Below are 14,065 nucleotides of genomic sequence, written 5' to 3'. Positions count from 1 at the left end.
TTTCTTTGCTGCTTACTGTGCGAAAGATAAAATGCAAACAAATCGTTTTGAAATCTTGTTTTCTTTTTTCTAAATATCTTAATTTTTAAAAAAGATGAAATGTTTTCTACCATTTTGATCTTTGCTGGTGATAGGGCACAGTCCTAAAAAACCAATGTATGCTAAAAGCATGTGATATAGAGAAAAGAAAACCTTCTGTGGAATCCATCAGATTAGCCATAGCAAAACCGAATTCAAAATTTAAACCCCATATTTTATCCAAATGTAGCTTGTTTATTTTGCTCACTGTAACAAAGCCAAGAGACTATCCAGTTTAAGACCGGTGAAATGTCTTGTGTCTCACAATGGAATTTCAATACACACTATTAATTCTTCCAAGTCAATTCAGATATAGTCCCCCCATATGATCTTTAGGAAGAGCAGGGACCACAATGTGTCTTTGGAGGTGCCATTTTTCAGCTGAAATGTGAAATCAATGTCTTGACCAGTTGGGGTCATTAAAAATCCCATGGCATTTTTCTGCAAGACTAGAGGCATTGACTCCCAAGTCTTGGTGAAATTCCAGCTAAGTAATTATATTCCTCCTGATACAACCTTCCTTTTAAAGCTAATTTAATGTTCCTCTTCAGCTGTTCTCCCCTGCTTTAAGTGGAAAATCCTTCATTTCCCTTTGTAAACTTTACTTTAGTTCTGCTTTACACTGACAATTAGTAGCTGCCTTTTCTCTTGCCATATCACTGATGCACATCTACACAGTAGCGGTGAGCATGTGCGCAAGCGTGGACCCCTGCCATTTAAAAAGCTGTTTATTGACGGTCCGGTTAAAAGTAACTGAAATTAATCGGACATATCCCTTTGAGTGGGTGGTCACAGGAACCATTAACGCTGTAGCTGAGAGGTGTTGCTCAATGGTATGTTTTGGACCCCTCTCTACACTGACTTTCTTTGCTGCTGAGTGTAGTGTAGAGTTGGTATGGTGTCTGCTCCCTGTCGCTACGTAGGCAGAGCCAGGAAAGAGTGGTCGAAAGCACCAGGAGCATGGGTTGTTCTGGCAAGCCAGATTTGCCCGTGGGGCAAAACAAAGAACAACTTCACAGTTACACAATATTTGGAACTATTTCAAAGTAGACCTTCCTAGTTATCGACATTATTGCAATTTGTTACACACATCTTATCATCACACTTGGCATATCCAGTTATGCCCACAGTGGATATTCCTGGTAAAATACATAACTTTTCAAGTGGTCCTCTCAGATACCTTATTTGTCTTCAACTTGTACTTATTTCTGTTCACAGATATATCCCTTCCAGTATGATTAATGCTCGTGCCAGGTGTAGGACTGTTTAGTAAAGGGTTGAACATTTCATCTAAACCAGAAATACCAGCTTAACCTTTGGGGGCTTTTTTGTGCTTCATGGAAAATGAGCATAAGTATGAGCATTAACTGCTGCTGCGTGTCCCGGGGAATCAAAGGGGGTGATGGTCACTTGTCCTGGAGAAGACAGGACCCTCTAACACCCCGGGTTGAATTGAGGACTGCCAGCTCTGATGCCCACAACCGTGACCTCTGGCTGCAGATGCTTCTCTTCACAAGTTGGAAGACTCACATATTCTGCATCTTGGGGGTGTTTGCTGCTTGCATTTGTGCCACTTTCTTAATAGCGCACCATACAGATTCCTTTTTCTTCGCCCTTATCCTTATGTCCTTATCCTCATGTGCTTCGTGTGCCGTAGGCGGGCTTTATCCTCTCCCCAAAATGTGAGATGGAAAAAGGAAGAACGGTGACATGATTTCAGGAATGTGTTGCTGCCTTTCTTTTTGCATCTTCCCCAGCACCCCAACAGATTGCTTAGCTTGAATCCATATGCTGTCCTTTTCACAACTAAAACTGTTCTCGATGGAGACCTAAGGCTCTCCAGATCACTAAGGGTCGTGATGCTGCAGAAAAAAATATTTCTAAGCATAGTCTTAACTCGCATGGTTTGAACTCAGTACTTGCCAAGTTTCCTGGCATGCATCTAGCAGAATATACATAAGATCACCTCAGTTGCCCTTTAAACCTTGTGCCCTGTCTCTTGTGCCTCAGTTTACATCTCTGCAGAAGCACAGTGTCGAGTATTAAATAGGACAAAAATTTTGCACAGTTAAACCTCGGAGCTGTGTTGTGCCAAACCCTGTACGTAGGTGGGTAACAACAGCTGCCAGTCAGCCTCTGAGAGAAGAGCACCATATGATTTCTCAGTGAACAAAACATTTAATACAAACACAACACTTTCCAAATATTCTGTAGAGTTTTCCTGAACAACTTTCCTTAAACAAAACTAATAGGCAGTAAAGTCTGTTTGCTGATCTTTATGCAGAGCTTCCCACTTCCACTTCACTATAAGGTTTTGACTAAAATATTTATACTTTTCTGCTTTGGTACACATCCTACTCCGATCCTACGGGAAGGATTTCTCAGCCTGCAGAGAGAAATGATGAATTGTGTGTGTGGTTCTTGGTTCGCCCACACTGCCTTGCTGGGCTTTGAGAATAGCTATGTAGTTCTCTCTGGAGGGTGCAGAGCCTCTCCGGCAGGCCAAAGCTCCTCACAGGCCTACCAAACAATTTGTAAACTTGCAATTTGATTTTTTTGGAAGCCCACATGTGATGGGGTAGCATTTTGGGGTGCAGACCTCCCACGCCCAGCACCCTCCTGGTTTCAGCAGCACCTTCATCTTCCATACGTACAGACCATGCTGCCCCAGATCCACCCTGCGCAGGTGAACACAAAACGCTAGGAAATTGTCAATAACCTTCCTGGAAATGCTGCGGCTGAGCTTCATAATGTCACCCTCCACAGAGCAGCTTTTCCAGGGCCTTCATAGCCTTATCCTCTTCTGTCCTTAGCATTGTTGTGCGTTAGCTTATCCCATCTGCATTGGCACTGATTTCAGTGGAATTCGGGGCAGCCCTGACAAAGCATTTAGGTTTCCATCCTTATTTTTTTTAAGTTCATCCTTTCACGTCATAGGCAGGATGTGAAAATACTTGCTCTTATATCCATTTTCTCTTTCAGTATTTTCCTTCTCTTGTTTTTATCCAAGAATTTTTTTTTTCTGTAGATACAGTAAATTTTGAGTTATATTTATTGTATGTGTCATTTGGGAGTACTAGGGATCTGAAAATTGGTTGTATAAGTCTAGCTTCAGTTTCCTGAAATACTGCAGAATGAGTGAGTATCCATTATCTTTAAATAAACTTTAAGGGTTTTCTTGATGAGTAATTTGCTCCATAAGATTTTCTTTTTTAAGCTCCCATGAAATATATTTATAGAGCAGTGTTTCAATTCCTTATATTTATAGGGCTCTTACAGTGGACATTAACCATCTTTAGCAGTTTGTGTGCCATTTATTTCCAGTGACATTGTGGGGATAATTGTGTTTGTTTTCTAGGAAAATAATATTTTTAGTTTAATAATTGAAAGGGGTTTTAAAATTTTTTTATGGTTTAAATGTTTACTGAGTTGATGAGAAACAGTGAAATCTTTGGATAGCTGGGAAGTAATCAGATTTCTCTTTTACTTGTGAGTTTTAGGGTTTTATTTGAGTTTGATCTGTATTTCAAAAATCATTACCTTACATATTTTTGTTTAAAATTGGAATTTGATCTCACCGAACGTGAAACTGGCAACACAATTAATTACATTAAAAATGTATGTGATAAAGGCCTGCAGTGTCTTTGTTTAACATTCCGATCACATTCAGATTTTTTACCACCTTATCGACTATTTAATAATTGTTTTCATAAGGCCAGCATCTCTTGTAGAGAGGGTTATTTAACAAAAATGAAAATCTTTAGAAATTTAGATGCACCAATCACTCACTGCTCTGCTCAGAAGCTGACAGTGTGTTTCCAGTTTAACATCCTTTTTTAAACCTAGCTGCTTCTGCTTCTTGATGCTTCCTGCAATACCCATCTGCAATTTGCCCGGTTGTCTCTCTAAGCTGGATGAGCAACTGCTGTTTTATAAAATGTGCTCCCATACCCTAAAGCAACGAGGTTTGTGCCGTTCTGTTATTAAAGCGATAATATGTAGCTAAAGGCTAGGGAGCGCCTTCAGAAGAAGAAACAAAGCAACGCCCAGCCTGACTTTTTAGTCCAGGTTCTTTCCCCAAAAAAGCATTTCAGTGAAAGGAGATGATGCCTGTGATTATTGGCACAAGGGAAAAATTTCCTGGCTGTTGGAACCATTTAGTGATCCAGTTCTTTGATAGGTTACAAAAAATATATTAATTCTTTGAACTGTATAAATTATGAGTAGGGCTTGAAAAATGAGGCGCTATGATACCAGTGCGCAGGAGTTTGATGAAAATAAAGTATCTAAAATGTACAGCTGTATCAAACTACCCCATAGAAATCAACTCTGTATTGCTCCACTCTAATTTCATTTTCATATCTCTTTACATTCTCCTCCTCTCGCCCCTAGCTCTCAACTTCGATGCCGTTTATATCATGGACTTTGTTCCTGACAGGCACCTGCTAAATACGTACCTGCCCGCCTCTGCTGGGCGGGAGCTGGCTCTTCTGGGAGGGCTTAAATATCGGCTCCTCTGTTGCTGAATGCTGTGTGCAAGAAAAGGGTGTGAGCCATCTTTTTATTCTTTGTGTATTCCTCTTTGCAACCACTGAACACAGTTCTGATCTGTGCCTTCTGAAGCAAAACACTGGGAGGTTTAAGGCAACCTTCTGTGACCAGCAAACTGCACAGCTTGAAGATAGAGACTCAAAGAAAATGCAAAGCCGTGCATGTTTAGAGGGACCATTATCTTCTCAGACACTGTAATGGAGTTTACAATTGCCGGTGTAACCATTAAGGAAAAGGCCTGGGTGTCACTGTGGGGTGCTCGATAAAAAAAAAATTAATAATTAAAAAACCAAGACCCTTGTAGCTGCTCATAGTTCATATAGCACCAAAAAGCATGGGGGTCTAGAACTAAACAAGAGCTTTGAATTATTGTGTTTTTACTATAACAACTCTCCAGCTGCCCCATCAAAAAAGTGGCTTCGGAACATAGTAAAGCTCTGAAGAGCCTTCAAAAATATATTTCTTTTTTCTTTTATTTTCTTTGGATTCCTAAAGAAATTAGGCTTGGGTGTTCAATCTGTATTGATAAGGTTTGTACCCTTGCAACAAAAACGTGTAAGCTTGGTTCCATACGTAGAGATCATGAGATCCATGGTTTTGGGAATTGTTAAGGCAAGGAGGATTTTGGGATCTGGTCTTTACCACCCCCACCCCCCACCCCCCCCACCCCCCAGAAAAAAATATTAGATTTCCCCCCCCACCCCGTATGTAAAAGTGGATGGAAGGATTTTCTCTTCCACAGCTGTAAACAAGAAGCGAGTATTATGTTGAGAATTGTCCCAAGACACAAGTTCAGAGCTACAGATGTGGAATTTTGCAATCTGGGTGTCAGCTGAAGCAAACAGGGTATGAACTAACCAGCTACCTTTCGTGCAGCAAACTTAAACATAGGGCAGAGATTTCACCACTGGATGAGCAAAGTGTGAAATGAGATGGACCTCTGGCCAAGTGCAGGAGGATGAACACCTTTATGCCTCCTTGCTGGATGTTTTTATGGTCTTATACATGGGAGAGAAAGGAAAAATGGAGCTATCCAGCTCTTTTCCTGATGTTTGGATAAGGTCTAAGCAAATGTGCTGGGGAGGGGAGCAAGGACATAGAGTGGTGGTAGATCTGGGATGTATTTTAGGGATTGTGTACATAGGAAATGATAATGTATTTCATTGTGCCTTAATGTGACATACTGGTTACAATAGCCTGCTTTCACTATCTCACACGCAGTTTCCCACAAACAAATTGCAAACCCACAAAACAGATTCAATCAAGTAAACTGAATCAAAAAATCACAAATTTGGAAAATATGTATTGCCTAAACCTCAATACAATGGATTTAACATTAACACGGCATAATTTTCAGTGCATGACACGGTTATAAATCTGTCTAACGTCTTGCTTTTGCTGCAGTACTGAAAAAAGGGAACTTTTTCCACCAGAAAATTGGCCCAGTGCTACATTTTGGCTATGTAGGATCATACAGTGCTGGCATTTGAAATAGTGATAATTTTATGCCTAAAAAAATGAGTAATTGAACCATTAAGAACTTTATTCTGATGAAATCCTTAGATCACACTCCATCATCTGTTTTTCACATTCTTGTGTATATGATCATGCAGACGTCGCATCCGCAAATGACGCATTTGCGTATAAAGCTGTGTATGTGTGTCTGCACTCCTGAAAATTACAGGCAGTATAAAGGTGTCTTTAAAACTTTATAGCTTCTTTAAATACAAGCTAATTTTTCCTCACCTCGTGTCTTTCAGAGAAACCGCCACAGAGTTATCTGGAACATTACCAAGGTAAGCGAGTTGCTCTATACTGCATCTGTGTATCAATGTCTGGAAGGTGCTGAAAGAAGCATGACCTTTTGAGCCAGAACATGATCCTTCCCCTAAGGAAAACTGCCGGGATATTGAGCACTGGAGGTGCAGAGAGGAGAGCGCACACTGCATGCCATAGACAGACAAATGACTGTGAAATACCGGCGTAACCAAAGCTACGCAGCTTAAAGCGACGCGTTGAAGTTGCTTTGAGGCTTAGCACAGTTGTGCGCCTGATGAGAAAAATCCCAGATGTGGCTTTCTTCCAGCTGTGCAATTATACCCGTTGCAGGTGGTTTGGCTTTTGCTTTAAATTTCACCTGAGGGATGAGGGGAGGGAAACTTGGAGGTAGGAGGGAAAAACACTGTGATCTTAAGGCATTTTCATTTGGAAAGCAGGAAAGCAGCTTAGACCAAATTCTTCAATGCTGAGAAAGCTTTTCAAAAAATAATAGAACTAGACAAGACTCCCAGGCTGCAACAGAGGTTTTTGAAGACAGACCTGCCTACATATTGTCAGAGGATGCAATAAAATGCTGTAATCATGCAGATAGAGAAAAGGGTGGAAAGAAGGGAAACAAAAAAAGTCTGATATTGTAACCTGTCACGTAGCAGAGATGCTTGGTGAGAAAAAAAATGGTGCTCTCAGTCTTCTTGCACCTTCTGCCACCGGTTTTGCTGTTTGGGGTGCAGGTTTTTTAATGAGGTCATGGTTTGGGGGAGGGGTTGTTATCCTCTGATTAACGCCAATATTGTAGTTTATACAATATATAATTTAGAAAGATATTTCAACAAGAAAATCAGTTTCCTTTAAGCATGGTAACACGTACAAGTTATTTCTGCTTCTAAGGCAGAGAAAAGATATCTACCTTTCTTTATGGAGCGTGTGGTGCATATTAGGTGGTTTGACTATGTTGTTGAGCTGTAAAAAAGTAGATTTTCACTGTATGTGATGGGGTTTTCCCCCTTTGTAATCTATCACCTTGTTTTGTGGGTAAAAACTTGTGTCATTTATATCAGTTGTTCATTTATTGGATACCTTTCTTCTTATGACTTGCCTTCACTTGATGATAAGTTGCGCAAGCAAACACGCTGGTGGAATTTTGCCAAGCATTCGAAGTGCTGACCAATGATCATGACATGACACGTGAAAGATTTTATTCACCTTCATTCCAAAAGAATTAAAATTCTTCAATCATACAAAAAAAAATAAAAATAGGGATTCAGCAGAGTAGCTGTCTCCTGGATTAGGAATGTAAATAACACTGCTTAACTGTATCTTTTCCTGGTTTTAGTGCTAAAATATTTCCAGTTTGACTGCATGCCCCTAACTGGTTAGGTATTACATGACTAATATACTGGAAACATGAAGTCCTTGTACTGAAGAAATGAATTCCATTTTAAATTAAAGTTAAAATGAGGGATATAGGTGCTTGAATAAACATCCAGTTTCATACCCACCATTAATGATTGACTAAATGTGTTTTTTGAATGATTACCACAAGTCTTTAATTTCAACTGTGGCAAGATGTTGCAAGTAAAAATCAGATTATACAAGCAATGTGCACAAGGCATTGTAATTGTGTTATAAATATTAAAACCAACGATCTTGTCTTGATCTAAAACAAATGTTTACAGCTGTGCGCAGGTTGGCTAGTCCTCCAGCCTTCTCAGGGATTCACCTGTTCCTGCATTTCTCTAACAAGCGGTTCCTTGGGGTTTTTAATCTTATGTTGTGATGTATTAATCTAATAAATTTTGTTCTTCTTTCAAACGCCAAGTGAACCATTTTGCTATTATTAATTCACAACAGTGAAACAGTCTAATTTCCCCACCAACACCACATCTTCTCCCACCTTCACCCTGCAACTGCTTTACAGGGTATAAAATTTTAGGTGTTGTAACTTGAAATGATGAAACTAATAACTGCTTTCCCATAGTTACTGTGCTCGTTGTATTTTGTCCCGTTGGGCACAAAAAGTCCTCTGTAATCCTAGAAATCTAACTCTCATTTGTGCAGGTAAAGACGCTGCCTGTCTCAGGGCAATACCGATTCGTGGGCATGTTTGTGGCCAGCGTTGATCGAATCCTTTTCAAGCATTTGTAAACCTGGTGAAAGGGTTTTTGCTGCAAGCGATGTAGGTGTGAGCAGATTGGTCTGGACTTGAATATTTTGTCTGACTGTCAGGAAGATTTAGGCACAAGTGGCATTAATTTTTTGTTGCAATTAAAAAAAAAAAAAAATTTAAAAAATTTCCCAAAACTCCTTCTGAATTTTACGTGGTTGAGTTACAGAAGAGGAGTTGGGGATTTGTTCCCAGGAAGCCCTGTAAATAGTCAAAGTTACTGAAGAGAATATTTTGAATATTTTCTATTCTCCTACAGCAACCAAGAGAGGTAACTTATGTGCATTTTTAAAAGAGAAAATATAACAAGGTGTCTTGGTAAATGGTGATTTTTAATACAGTCATTTGGCATTAAATACCGCTGATTGATGTCCAATGTTTATTTTTAAGAAAAAGAAGAAATTCCCTTATGTCTTGCCACGGAAGAATGTATATAATTGATAGGCAAAAGTAGAAAAATCTAAGTTGGTGGACATCATTTAGAAGGAAAGCTAATAGATCAACTTTGCCTGTAGAAAGATAGAAAAATATTCAGCATGATTATATTGTGTCAGTTCTAATTTACCAGTTATTTCTGATGATCTTGGAAAGCTCGGGCTAGAAAAGGAATTGGAAATTTAAACTTAAAATATGATAAAGAAGCTTTACAATTTCTATATTAAATTACATTATATCTACGAACGTATATATTTTTTTTTGAAGAAAGCCTTTCTGTCTGCAACAGAATATCAAAGAACGGATCTTCACAAGGAAAACTTTATAATATTATTAAGTTGTTCATTGCATGACCTATTTAGAGTACTCAGATACTTCATGTTGTAGACTACATAATTAAATTTTAAATGGAACATGATAAAGAAATTATACTGGTGATCTCTAGAGATTTGAATACCCTATTTGGATCTTTACAAGAGTGTAGCGAAGGCATACTTTAAAATTTAATAAAGGTCTGGCCTATTTTTTTTTCCTTTTAGATGTTCTATAGCTGCTCTGGCAGTCCTATTTCAAACTGTATTTGCTCTCAGCATTGCATAGATGGTACCTGCGATAATGGGGCAAACTAAATGTATTAGAAGAAATATACCTTAACCTGGGAAATCCACCATTTAAACATGATACAGAACAATTAATGAATGAAGATAAGCTCCTCAAACCTTGTGGTACCTCAGCTTGTAACCACCCTTTCACGGAGCAGCATCCGAGCTAAGCAGGCGAAGGGAGCAGTAAATTGGCGAGGTGGAGCGCTCGAGCACAGTGCAAAGCCCTACGGGCACCAGAGAGATGATGTTGGGAGCTTAAACGAGAAAATGCTCAGCTTCAATATCAAAGGAATGATTTCAGTCTCTAGCCACTTCTGTTTGTTTCTGTGAAAGTTACTTTATATTTAAAGAAGAACAAATATTTTAAATATAGACTAACCACATGGATTATTTATTTGCTTAGTACTGGGATAGTAATGATAACAGAAGTAAAACCTGGGCTACTTTTCCACTTTACATAAAAGTAATTGAGCTGCTACATAAGTGGCTCAATTTTGCATTTTACTTGGGGGAGGGAGTAAAGTTTAAACGGCCACTTTCTCCTCTAATCTCTTCTTATTTACTTTTTTAAAAAAAAATCAAGAGAATAATTTGCATAGATATTTCTCATAGAAAAAAATTTAGAAAGATCTCTGCAGCCCCTGTTTAAAACTTCAGCATAACTCAGGAAAACTTGTATTTTGAGGTAAAGGCCACCTTAAAACTGTCATTTAGAATTTTTTTTTAGAAGAGTGGGAGGAAAGCTGCAACAAAATGTAATGGTACATTGATGTAAAAACAATCTAGTATGTTCATAATGGAGATTTAAATCTTTAGCTTGTCTTAGAATTGTCATGATTTTCAATCTTTATATATTTTAAACTAGTGGTCTGGAGTAGGGTACAAATTTTTAAGCCCTCCTGAGTTGGGGTTTTATCCTCCACTTTTCCATAAATTTCTTTAATAACGTCTAAGTTCCATTTACTGTAAAGACTTCTGTTCTTGCGTGTCTAAAGCATTTTGAAAATAGAATTTAAGTACTGAAGTCACTTTGGTACTTTTGAAAAATGTTAACCTGCAACTTCACCATTATTTAAATCTAATGCAACTAATCTTTTATCTAAGGGGAAAAGAAGAATTGACAACCCACCATATGACAAGCAAAATGAAATCTCTTGATCACTAACTGTCAGCAGTCTTTCTCATACCATTGTGTTAGGGAATGATATGTCTTCCAAGGAGCTAAGTACACAAGGTTTTGAATCATTTCTGTCTTGACAGCCTAACCCAAGTAACTACTTGTAAGTGCTCGGATGAATTATAAAATCTATGTGGCTCTGTAGAGTGAGTTAATAAAACATCTATGAGCATTTTAATTACTATAAAATGAAAAGGATTTTTTTCCTGACAGTAATAGGGGCATGGACTAAAGTCCTACTTGACATCTCAATTGCTGTCTTCACTGGTTTTGCAGGGATGGTGGGAGCTGGGGTTAGCTTCTGGGTTTGCTCTTCTGGTTCCCTTCAGCTCATCTGCCAAGCGATTTCTCTCACTTTGAGAACACCAGGTTACACCTTTCGCCCCTCATGTTTCATATACTGTGGACGTCCTCTGATGCCACCAGTGCTGCTCTGCCAGTCATATCAGGCTCGAGCGCCCATCCGCCTACACCGTGCGTGTGTCTCTGCCAGCCTGCGACAGAATTTTCCTTACCTTGATATAACGTTTACTGAAGTTTTATTCTCCCTTAAGTAAAGCAGGGATTTGGCGTTGTCCATTTGTGACTCTCTCTTCTAATGGAGAAGTTCTTTCCACCTCCAAATCCCTTCTCAAAACTCACTTTAGTTTAGAGGCATATAAATAATAGGTCAAGAAAATGTTGTTCATCCCGGGTGGCAGGCAGTGGTAGCTGATAACGTTAAAATCTCCTGAATGTCAAACTATATGTAGCTAACCAGAATTAGTCTTTGGAAATGATATCATCTTGTATCTTTTCTGAAACCACATCATTAAAAAGAAAAGAAAAAGATTCCAGCCCTTGATATTTAAATGTTCTCAAGTCAACTGTCTTAAAGAGCAGGTTTTCCATAATTTGGATGCCTGCCATTTTCTAAAGAAAATCATTATTTTAAATTGAGACTTGAATTTAAATAATCACTCCCTTAAAAAATAATTTAAAAAAATCTTATATTTGACCTTTCTCTACGCCTCGGATGCTTATTTCTAAATACTATTTTCTTTCATCTAACCTTTGAGCTGTTCTTCTGTACTGCAAGCAGGACTGCCTATTACCCATTGTATGTGCTGTATAGGAATGCCCTGATGTTGTTTGGTCTTTCTGAGGTGCTGTAATATAAATTACAGCAATTATTTGGGGTGGTAATGAATTTTATGTTATTGTAAGTGAATCCAGGTTTTTTTTTCGAGGAAATAATACACAAGTTGTCTCTTCACTATTCTGATTTTTATTTTTTCTAAGGAAAGCTTCCACATCATTAAAATGTGACATGGAGTTATTCCTTCTAGTAGCTGTTGGCATTTTTTGTTGTTGTTGTTTTACATCCATTTTGAAATATGTTTTTTACAGCTAATGTTAATCTTAAAACACACTTATGTGCAATCTGATCCCTTCCTGAAGAGGTATTTTTAAAATCTTAAGAGGAGCCTAAGGAGCATAGAGGTGATTATCCATATGTGCTTACTGATGACTTGCATTCAAAAATTACTAAGATACCAATGGCAGGATTCACATTTCCTAAATTTAGCTGTCACTGAAGTCCTCATTCTAAGGAAAAAGGGGAGAAATTAAGAGAAATAGGTGCCTTATCTCAGGACAGGGTGAATAACCTTGGGGACTTGTTTTTCTTTCTCTATTGCCTGAAAGTGGAGCCTGGGGAATAGAGTAGACTAGATGTATCACCTGATGATAGCTTTAATTTAAGGTGAGTCCTAGCAGCCTGAGTTTTATAAGTGTTAAAGTGCCAAGTGACGTAAACTGATGCCTACTGGAGTTTTGAGGACATTGGCATGCTTAACCTCAAAAAAACTTTCGATATTTGGTACTTAAGTCCTAAATATAGACCCTGGGAAGGAGGGGGGAAAGTCGAACAAAGATGATCGTTGGACTTGGTAAGGCTCTGACCCAGAAGGCAGTAACTCTTCTCGCGGTTGCAGAGTCCTCAGAAATCACAGCTCGTAGTCTTGAAAGGGCTCCTAATTATACACAGCCTTTGAATCTTAAAATGAGTGTAAGTTATTTTACTCAGTGACCTGCGTTTTTGAACCCACAATCATTTTTCAATTGTTAGCATCCCTCACAAACACTAATGAATTTGACGGCAGACCTTTATCTTAAAAGTCTGGTAGGACTTTTATTTTTATTCCCTATTGTAAAACTCTAAAACTAGAGACATATTCCCTTCTCTTTTTTTTCTGTTATTCACCTCTACTAGACTTCCAAGCATCTTTTTAACTTGTCTTACAAAGCATTGCCGTCCATACGTGCCCAATGAGGATAACGTGCAGCAGAAATGAAAGGACTCAGATCTCTTCATTTCCATTCCTGAAGGTGAATTCCAAGATCGTGATTATTTTTATTTATATAGTGCCTAAAGAGTGCTAAATACTTTATGGAACAAATAAAAGACCTCTTGTAAAAAGCACGCATTCCTATAATCTAATTTTACTCTCAAATCAGGCAGTATGAATGCTAAGCAGCAGGGCTTGAAGAAAAACAGAAGGTATATGAGGGCTACACTAATAAGATTGAGCAGTTATTTAGGTTCATTATCTGTTCCACTTAATAGCACGGCAATATCTTACTGGTTTAAGTTAAATTTACATTGGTCTGGGGAGAACCTTTGACACAGGAATGGTATTTCTTGGGTTTGTTCAAAAAATGTGCCTTCAGTCAGCAGTTTGAATGAAGATACAGAAAAGGACCATTACAGGTGGATTTTGAGAGGTCATCATGATATAACAAACAGCAAAGGAAACCACCTTAAAATACAAAGCTTTTTTTCAACTTCTCACTTTATTTCCCAGCTCAGTTGAAATCCTTGCTGTCCAAGTTAGTCATTTGTGTGTATCCTTTGCTTAAGTGTTGTTTTAGCACTTAAAATCATCAGAGCAACGTTATTTAGAAAGCCAGTGCGAAGGATGAAACTTGTGGGGATAACTTCAGATGTAAATATGCACGTGGGGGGAAAAAAAAGGTGTAAACTCATCTGCCTCTGGAGAAACAGCCCAGGCACAGAAGTCAAGGAGAGCTTTGCTGACGTGGCAGAGTTGAGAAACTTACTCTTAGTACCTTTGCTACAGTGTAGGCAAGGCATGTATCATATATTATAATGTATATATTATGGTATATACAGATTATAATATTGTGTTTTATAAACAGTGAGAAATGAACTGCTGATATACAGGATTTTTTTGTGTGTCATCCTTCCCATTGGTCCCAGAAGAGCAGCAGTAG

The 14,065-nt window shown here is 38.4% G+C and overlaps 1 protein-coding gene across 3 annotated transcripts in view; it reads left to right on the top strand.

The window, feature by feature from the left end:
- CELF2 (CUGBP Elav-like family member 2) overlaps positions 1-14,065 on the top strand; it is a 370,728-nt gene that overhangs the window by 58,943 nt on the left and 297,720 nt on the right. For all 3 annotated transcript variants that reach the window (XM_075081629.1, XM_075081628.1, XM_075081634.1), the window contains exon 2: positions 6,390-6,425. In XM_075081629.1, coding sequence (XP_074937730.1) covers positions 6,390-6,425 — 36 coding nt within the window. The remainder of the gene's footprint in view (positions 1-6,389; positions 6,426-14,065) is intronic.

The sequence above is a fragment of the Phalacrocorax aristotelis genome, chromosome 1 (assembly GCF_949628215.1).
Source record: "Phalacrocorax aristotelis chromosome 1, bGulAri2.1, whole genome shotgun sequence".
NCBI lineage: Eukaryota > Metazoa > Chordata > Aves > Suliformes > Phalacrocoracidae > Phalacrocorax > Phalacrocorax aristotelis.
This window is presented reverse-complemented; position numbering and strand designations above follow the sequence as displayed.